Consider the following 10,019-nt stretch of genomic DNA (forward strand, 5'->3'; position numbering starts at 1 on the left):
AGTTAGTTAGTTCTGTAGTGATCTGAATGATCCAACACAAAAGATTGTGGTGTTTGGCTGAACTTTTGTTTTATGCTCCAGACACAATAACATCACTAGAAAAATATCACAAAAATAAGAAGGAAAAATACAACCACAGAACGTTCCCATTTGGTTATTTTTTAGAGCCTATCTAATAATGATAATGTTTAGGTTTTATTTTTATAATAATAACCATAAAATAATCTTCCCATGAATTAATCCAAAGATAATATCCTGAACTAATGTGATGATTGTCCCTCTTTCAATGTATTCCCACTGATAGTATAGGGCAAGCCGTCTGGACTTTTATTCATTCCCAGGATTCTTCAACAATTCAATGTTCACTAGTTAGGCTTATTCTTGATATCAGTTTCCAAATTAGATTTCCACTAAAAAAAAATCGTAATCCTCACTCACAAAAATACGATTTCTCGATTCAAGATGAAATTATGAAATCCTAATTAAATTCTTAACTTTAAATGGCAGCCTAGGTGAAATTTCAAAAGTGAAAACACAAACACAGATGTCAAGAATTATAGTTTTTACTAGTTCAAAATTCTTGTTATCAGGAATTCGTAGAATTTTTTACTAGTAAAAATATAATTCCTTATATCAAGAAAAGGCATTTTAACTAAGTACAATTTTAATTGTATGATATTAGGAATTCATAATGAATAGAAGTCTTGCCGTAGATCAGAACTGTCGGAATATCGGATCTGATGATCACGAATAATCAAAATGATCAAATCAGAGCCCGATTCACTTTTAATGCGCTTGCGAACTGTGATCTACCAATCGCTTGCGATGCGTGAGTCGCGCGTTTCTGACGCGCCGGAAATACGATCTAAACGCGCCGCGTCTCAGCAGCAACTCAATAATAAACTCCATGGCTGAGAAGGAGAAACTGATCCAGACCGTGTTCGCTCGCCCGCTGCTCTACAACGCGTCGCTGCGCGGTTACCGGCGCTCGGAGCGGCGCGTCGACGCGTGGAGGGAGATCGCCGCGTCCGTCGGGCTCTCCGGTCAGTGCGTCACTTTACATGCATAACAATAAACATTTATACTGTAGAATTTTTCTTACACATAATTAGGCTGTGAAGTTCTCAAGTAAGACGCATATAGATATTAGGCTATAGTGTTCTGGAATATGTTATATGGGCAAAAAAATATTGGTTTATTTTAATAAGGACAGTACAACATAAAGCTGAAAAAATGCATTCTGCATAAAGAATAAGCCTATATACAATATGCTAATTTGCATCTAAAAAATAAATAAAATAAACAAACCCTGCTTACCATTAGTTAATAACACACTAATATAATAAACCCATATGCATAGGCTACACATACATTTATCTAAGAGAAAAGAAAACCTGACCACAAATAAAACAATTTATTACATTTAAATATAGGCTATGGGTAACACTTTAACAAAGGGTTTGTTCATGTTTTAACTATCATGAATTAACAATGATCAATACATTTGTTTCTGTATTTATTCATCTTTGTTAATGTTAGTGAATAAAAATCCAGCTTTTCATGTTAGTTCACAGTTATGTTAACAAGATTTTAATAAAGTATTAGTAAATGTTGAAATTGATATTAACTGAGATTAATAAATGCTGAAGAAGTATTGTTCATTATTAGTTAAGGTAGTTAACTATGTTAAGGACTTGGTTACTAACGTAACCTCGGTTTCCATATTGCGTATACGCTTCGGGGAAAACTAACGTTTCTCAGAATACTGAAGCCTTTTTGTATAATAACACAGTCATAACAGTGCAGAGACTACTCGCACGCTATTGGCTGTTCAGTGGTAACTGCACGAACCTATGGCAGAGTGGCGTAACTGCGCGAGCCAATCGCCAGAAGGGGCGGGGCATAAAAAGGCGGGGCTATAAAAGACGCTCGATTTCGCCATATATTCAGGTTTATCGACTGAAGCGATGAACGCAGAGTCGTGAGCGCCATAGCACGGCCGTCCACACAATACCCGTTCCCTTATCTCAGGGAACCGAGGTTACGTCAGTAACCGAGTCGTTCCCTTCCGAACGGTCAGTTGTGTTGCGTAGCTAAACGCTTTGGGGAACCAATCCAATCGCGTCGTGCTGTGTAAAGCGGAACGACATGTTTTGTTGGGACGCTTGAACAAGGGTCAGAATCAAGTGCCTAAGTCTGACATGGCGGCTCGATTGGCTCCCCGCTGCGTGAGTCGCGTCCTCCGCACCGAAGTTGGTGATATCGTCACGGCGGCCGGCTGGTCTTCGCCGGCTACCTTCGCCAGTTTTATAGCTTAGAAGTCCCTGCGCTGCAAGCACACAACCTTTCCATGTGACTGGAGCCGCCTCTGTACGAGCCAGGCCGTCATCCTCAGGGTCTTTGCGAGCGGATTGGAGCGAGTAGCCTCGTTGTGACACACCGGATGGCTTCCATGCCTCGGCCCGGCTGGCTACAGGTGAGGAGTGACATGTCGTGAGGTGGCGCGCTGCATTTGAGAAGGGAACCGACACTCGTGTGGCGTGGAGAGGAAAAGTGCTTATTTTGTTCGCTATAACAGCGGCCGATGAACTTGAACGGGCGATCGCAGCATCTGCTCCATTGGCCAGAGCTTTCTTGACCCAAAAATTCTTGACCGACCACCGAGCCTCATTAGCCGGTTGAAACCGGTTAACCGATTAGTTTAAAATATGCTACGCTATTTGAAATAACAGCCATTTCGAGCCGCGCCTGCAATTTCACAACTCTGTCGCATCTCTCCGCCGCTCTGCCTCCCGCTCTCACACACACACACACACACACACACACACACACACACACACATACACTGCCCTTCCACTCACGTCACTTTTTCAAATCCCCTACAGCGGGAAACATGAGTCCCGCAAACGCGGCGCCGAGGAGCTTGTATGTAATCGGAGGACAAATGACTCCTTCGTTTCGAAATGGTTCGGATACAAGCTGATCACGTTGAAAATAAAGGCGTTTGTCTAGCGTTAGCGGCTCATTTGAAACATTGCCGCGGCTCATTTCAGAAAATGACAGCTCCGAAGAGACTTGCGGGTGTCGCGTTTTCAGGTGATACATCATAGATGATGTGCTACTACTGTATAAGCGCGGTATCACACAAGTTGCAACTTACATCGGTGTCATTCTTGTTGGTGAAATGGTCCCACACACACTCCTCTTCTCTGCACGCTTCCTCCTGTCGTCTGCCCTGGCTCTGACCTCGAGTGTGTTAGCCTGTAGCCTTTACTTTTCTCAAACCTTGTGAGCGCGCGAACCAAAACGCTGTGACCTCGTGCCAAATTTTTTTATTGGTTTATTAAGTACAAACAGGCGAGTTATGAAAAATTGAGTGAGAGGGATTTGTTCACTTCACACAAAAAGATCTTGGAATGAGATGCTAACTGTAGTAGCGTTTAGTCTACTGTCTATAATAGCCTAATTTAGAGATCACTTTTTTTTTTTTTTTTACCAACTACCGAAAACTTTGATCGGTTAACGTTGATACGGTCAACCATCGGTCAAACGGTCATCGGTTAACATGCCTATCGTGAAGCGCTCAGCGAACCCGTCCACAGCAGAGCCGAAGAGACCAGTGGAGGAAGGTGGTTCTGTCCGGTAGGCTCTCCAGCACCACTACACTGGGCGGTGGCTTCGTGGCGCGTAGAGCCGGGTCTGTGGCGTGTAGAGCCGGGTCTGTGGCGTGTAGAGCCGGGTCTGTGGCGTGTAGAGCCGGGTCTGTGGCGTGTAGAGCCGGGTCTGTGGCGTGTAGAGCCGGGTCTGTGGCGTGTAGAGCCGGGTCTGTGGCGTGTAGAGCCGGGCCCGGGTCTGTGGCGTGTAGAGCCGGGTCTGTGGCATGTAGAGCCGGGTCTGTGGCGTGTAGAGCCGGGTCTGTGGCGTGTAGAGCCGGGTCTGTGGCATGTAGAGCCGGGTCTGTGGCGTGTAGAGCCGGGTCTGTGGCGTGTAGAGCCGGGTCTGTGGCGTGTAGAGCCGGGTCTGTGGCATGTAGAGCCGGGTCTGTGGCGTGTAGAGCCGGGTCTGTGGCGTGTAGAGCCGGGTCTGTGGCGCTGCGGTGCGGTGCGGAGGTCACGAAAAAAGCTTGTTTGAATATTGAATAGGTTAGGTTACTTTATTGGTACTCCATGAAGATGTGAAAAAAAGGCATAAATCTAGATTACACATTTACCCAAATTATTATCCGCCTGTTTAACCGAAGCTAATGTGTGTGTGTTTCTCCATCATCCCCATTGTCACTTCTCTGTGTTTTACGGCCCTGACGAGAATGCCGGTGTCCTCGGCTGTGAACCGCTCCTGGCGTGCGCCGGCAAACCCGCCGTTATAATAGCAATCCGCCGTTATAATAGCAATCCGCCGTTATAATAGCGATCCGCCGTTATAATAGCAATCCGCCGTTATAATAGCGATCCGCCGTTATAATAGCAATCCGCCGTTATAATAGCGATCCGCCGTTATAATAGCGATCCGCCGTTATAATAGCGATCCGCCGTTATAATAGCGATCCGCCGTTATAATAGCAATCCGCCGTTATAATAGCGATCCGCCGTTATAATAGCAATCCGCCGTTATAATAGCGATCCGCCGTTATAATAGCGATCCGCCGTTATAATAGCAATCCACCGTTATAATAGCGATCCGCCGTTATAATAGCGATCCACCGTTATAATAGCGATCCGCCGTTATAATAGCGATCCGCCGTTATAATAGCAATCCGCCGTTATAATAGCGATCCGCCGTTATAATAGCAATCCGCCGTTATAATAGCAATCCGCCGTTATAATAGCAATCCGCCGTTATAATAGCGATCCGCCGTTATAATAGCAATCCGCCGTTATAATAGCGATCCGCCGTTATAATAGCGATCCGCCGTTATAATAGCGATCCGCCGTTATAATAGCAATCCGCCGTTATAATAGCGATCCGCCGTTATAATAGCTATCCGCCGTTATAATAGCGATCCGCCGTTATAATAGCAATCCGCCGTTATAATAGCAATCCACCGTTATAATAGCGATCCGCCGTTATAATAGCGATCCGCCGTTATAATAGCAGTCCACCGTTATAATAGCGATCCGCCGTTATAATAGCGATCCGCCGTTATAATAGCAATCCGCCGTTATAATAGCAGTCCACCGTTATAATAGCGATCTGCCGTTATAATAGCAATCCGCCGTTATAATAGCAGTCCACCGTTATAATAGCGATCCGCCGTTATAATAGCAATCAGGCCGTTATAATAGCGATCCGCCGTTATAATAGCGATCCGCCGTTATAATAGCGATCCGCCGTTATAATAGCGATCCGCCGTTATAATAGCGATCCGCCGTTATAATAGCGATCCGCCGTTATAATAGCAATCCGCCGTTATAATAGCGATCCGCCGTTATAATAGCAATCCGCCGTTATAATAGCAATCCGCCGTTATAATAGCAATCCGCCGTTATAATAGCAATCCACCGTTATAATAGCAATCCGCCGTTATAATAGCGATCCGCCGTTATAATAGCAATCCGCCGTTATAATAGCGATCCGCCGTTATAATAGCAATCCACCGTTATAATAGCAATCCACCGTTATAATAGCGATCCGCCGTTATAATAGCGATCCGCCGTTATAATAGCGATCCGCCGTTATAATAGCGATCCGCCGTTATAATAGCGATCCGCCGTTATAATAGCGATCCGCCGTTATAATAGCAATCCGCCGTTATAATAGCGATCCGCCGTTATAATAGCAATCCGCCGTTATAATAGCAATCCGCCGTTATAATAGCAATCCGCCGTTATAATAGCAATCCGCCGTTATAATAGCAATCCGCCGTTATAATAGCAATCCGCCGTTATAATAGCAATCCGCCGTTATAATAGCGATCCGCCGTTATAATAGCAATCCGCCGTTATAATAGCAATCCGCCGTTATAATAGCGATCCGCCGTTATAATAGCAATCCGCCGTTATAATAGCGATCCGCCGTTATAATAGCAATCCGCCGTGGAACAAGCGCGCCGGCTCTTAAAGGGAATGTGAGAGGACGCTCTGATTGGTTTATTTCACGTTACGCCCAAACCACACCTATGAGTAATGAAGCGACTTCAGACCAACACATTTTAGATTTGCGTCGGGCGCAAGAGTCGTTTATCCCGCCGGTATAATAGCAACAGCGCGGGGATCCGCCCACAGAGTTACTTGCGTTTCGCATTTGATGCTTGCGGTTCAGAACGTTACCATAGGGCGCTCAGTCTGGTGAGTGTAAGGTTATATCTGATACACTAGGCAGGTTCGCAGAGCTAGGATGAAGCCATTGGTCTCGGCTGTACTGTGTTCTTCCTTGGGTAGCTAGCGGCCTGCCCTGCTTTGAATCACAACCAGGTAGAAAAGTTCTATTTTTAGGTTGACGGCTTCAGTTGGAGACTAGCGGCTCGCGAGGAAGTCTCAGACAAACTTTAGACAAACTTTTAGACAAAACTTGACACACTTCATGACGCTTACAAAACAAACAAATCGGACGCCAACTCTCTCACTGCCAGTCGCACGCGTACACATGCGCCACTTCTGAAACCATTTTATATATTGTTGAATATTATTCTAGTTCATAACCGCCAGAGGAGAACTGGCCCCCGACTGAGCCTGGGTTCTCCCAAGGTTTTTTTTTTTCCATTAGGTCACCTGATGGAGTTTTTCGTTTTCCTTGCCACTGTTGTCTTGGGCTTGCTCAGTTGGGGATGTTCAATTTAATGAATCAATCAATAATACTATTGATTAGCATTACCAAACATGGACGTTTTATTATTATTTTAATTATTACTGTGAAGCTGCTTTGATACAATCTGTATTGTGAAAAGCGCTATACAAATATTCTTGACTTGACTTGACTATTCTATATTGTTGAATATTAAATTTAATGTCCCCAACTAAGCAAGTCAAGCCAATGGCAACAAAGGAAAAAGATGCGACAGTAGAACCAGAACTCCATCAGGGCAGAATGGAGAAAACCCTCGTGAGAACCCAGACTCAGTCGCTCAGTTCTCCTCCTAACCCTATAGATCGGATTCAAGTAGAGTTGTTTCTGCGAGGTCTGTAGATCGTCGCTTTAGTCGATAAATCTGAATCTATGGCGAAATCGAGCGTCTTTAATAGGCGGATGCCCCGCCCCTTCTGGCGGGCTGTGCACCGATTGGTTCGTGCAGTTACCACTGACCAGCCAGTAGCGTGCGAGTAGTCTCTGCGCGGTTATGGCTGTGCAGTAGCACTGCGTTATTAAGGCTTCAGTGTTCTGAGAAAAAGGAGTTTTCCCCGAAGCGTATACGCAACACGACCGTTCGAAAGGGAACTAATGAACCGTATTGTAAAGTGTTACCGTTATATGCGTTCAGCTCTGCTGTTAAAGGGTTAGTTCACCCAAAAATGAAAATAATGTCATTAGTGACTCACCCTCATGTCGTTCTAAGCCCGTAAGACCTCCGTTCATCTTCGGAACACAGTTTAAGATATTTTAGATTTAGTCCGAGAGATTTCTGTCCGTCCATTGAAGCTGTATATACAGTATACTGTCCATGTCCATAAAGGTAATATAAACATCATCACAGTAGTCCATGTGACATCAGTGGGTTAGTTAGAAGTTTTTGAAGCATCGAAAATACTTTTTGGTCCAAAAATAACACAAAATAAGACTTTATTCAGCATTGTATTCTCTCCCGGGTCTGTTGTGAATCTGCGTTCAGGACTCCGCAGTTACGCTGCTGACGGAAGACGCTGATGACGTGTCATCTGGTGCGCCCGAGCTTCGTTTACAGTCTGAGGGAGACGCACGCTATATTCAAGCTATTCTACATTGTTTGCGTGGATATCATTTTTTTAATGGTGCGTAAATGTGCATGTCGCGGATGAGACACTTTTACAGCGTGCGTTTCCCTCAGACTATAAATGAAGCTCGGGCGCACCAGATAACACGTCATCAGCGTCTTACGCCATCAGCGTAACTGTGAAGGATTGACAACAGACCCGGGAGGGAATACAATGCGTAATAAAGTCTTATTTTGTGTTATTTTTGGACCAAAAAGTATTTTCGATGCTTCAAAAACTTCTAACTAACCCACTGATGTCACATGGACTACTTTGATGATGTTTTTATTACCTTTATGGACATGGACAGTATACTGTATATACAGCTTCAATGGACGGACAGAAAGCTCTCGGACTAAATCTAAAATATCTTAAACTGTGTCCCGAAGATGAACGGAGGTCTTACGGGCTTAGAACGACATGAGGGTGAGTCACTAATGACATTATTTTCATTTTTGGGTGAACTAACCCTTTAACCATCACTGTAAAACGTGCCTGTTGGTCATATAATGCATGTTAAGGAATGTTTTCCCTTGTTGATTTCAAGGTTATTTAGTTGGCCTATTTTTGTAATAGTTTGAAGAATAAATGTTTGAAACTGTTCTCCTGCAGTGGTGCAGTGCAAGCTGAAGAGGGAAGACCTGCATTACTGGCCACACAGAGAAAGCCTCTCGTTCCTGGACAATCACATCAGGAAGAGGAAGATTCCCAGTGGAGCCGAGGCTCTGGAGGATCCGGATGACGGGGACGGAAGCGCTCACGATTCGCCCGAGGAGTCGCTCGACGAGTCCAGCGGCGGAGACTCAAAGTCCAGCCTGGGAAACAAAGCAAAGAGTGATGGCGGGTTTGAGCCCAAGCATCCGCTCAAAGCGGCGATCCCGTTGAATCCCATAATGCCCCTGTCTATCGTGGCCCAGCTCAAACCACTGCAACACTTGAGGCCGCTGGTCTCCGCTCTTCCTCCGGGCCTGAAGGGGGCGCCGGCGTCCGGTTCATCAGCGCAGACCTCAGAGAATCAGACACACACACGGGTCTCAGAGGATCAGACACACACACGGGTCTCAGAGAACGAGCCTCTAAAGAGCGTCCAGAAAGCCTTGGATGAGGACGAGCTGTTCCTCTTGAGTTTCGTCCCGGCCCTCAAAAGACTGACGCCACAGAAAAGAGCCGCGGTTAAAATGCAGATCCAGAAGATCATGTTCGACGCGGAGTTCATGGACCAGTGAACACACTGGTGTCGGACTCAATACAAGTACACTTTACATTGGAGCCCGGAAACATCTGACTGGCAATTACAGTTGAAATTATGACCGTCAAGATTCTGACTTAAGTTAAAATTCTGATATAAAGTCAAAATTCTGATATAAAGTCAAAATTCTGATATAAAGTCAAAATTCTGACTTAAGTTAAAATTCTGAAATAAAGTTGAAATTCTGATATAAAGTCAAAATTCTGATATAAAGTCAAAATTCTGATATAAAGTCAAATTTCTGACTTAAGTTAAAATTCTGATATAAAGTTAAAATTCTGATATAAAGTCAAAATTCTGAAATAAAGTTAAAATTCTGATATAAAGTCAAAATTCTGAAATAAAGTAGAAATTCTGATTTAAAGTTAAAATTCTGATATAAAGTCAAAATTCTGACTTAAGTCAAAACTGAGTCAAAAAAAGTCATTTCAACTTTTTCCAGAGTTCCATGACCAATGAACATTGGAGTGCAATAATGCATTTATAAATAATGCATGTTTCATAATTACATCACATGCTGTATTTCTGTAGGCTATATAGGCCTATTATTTCATTGCAACAACTTACAAAGCGTTTTATATTTCTATTCTTTATATGAAGCTTTTGGTGGTTTAAAAATTCCCTTTTGTGTGTAAAATGACATTAAATGTTTTGCAAATCAAAAAAAAATAAATCAAAAGTGGCAGAAAAATTGTGTTACAATTTCAAAATATTGTTTCAAATAAATCCTGAGCTTTTGAACAAAAAAATATAATTATGCATATTCTCTAGTTTACAAGAGGGTTTGTGAATGGCGAGGGCTTCTCTTACATCATAAATGAATATGAATGAATCAGGTCTTCATCTTAAACTCGTATCCTTTACACTGCATGTGTGCTTGCCTCAGC

At 43.7% G+C, this 10,019-nt stretch overlaps 1 protein-coding gene across 1 annotated transcript; it reads left to right on the forward strand.

The window, feature by feature from the left end:
- Positions 1-841: 841 nt before the first annotated feature.
- Positions 842-9,838, forward strand: LOC306995512 (uncharacterized protein). Its single transcript, XM_079607177.1, has 2 exons — positions 842-1,043; positions 8,496-9,838. The coding sequence occupies exons 1-2, from the start codon at positions 908-910 to the stop codon at positions 9,107-9,109; spliced, it is 750 nt and encodes a 249-aa protein (XP_079463303.1). The 5' UTR covers positions 842-907; the 3' UTR covers positions 9,110-9,838.
- The last annotated feature ends 181 nt before the right edge of the window (positions 9,839-10,019 follow it).

Source organism: Phoxinus phoxinus, assembly GCF_949152265.1.
Source record: "Phoxinus phoxinus genome assembly, chromosome: 3".
In the NCBI taxonomy this organism is placed as follows: Eukaryota; Metazoa; Chordata; class Actinopteri; order Cypriniformes; family Leuciscidae; genus Phoxinus; species Phoxinus phoxinus.

Coding starts and splice junctions, on each gene's coding strand:
- LOC306995512 (XM_079607177.1), top strand. CDS start 908: ATGGCTGAGAAGGAGAAACTGATCCAGACCGTGTTCGCTCGCCCGCTG. Junction 1,044..8,495: donor CGCGTCCGTCGGGCTCTCCG/GTCAGTGCGTCA, acceptor GTTCTCCTGCAG/TGGTGCAGTGCAAGCTGAAG.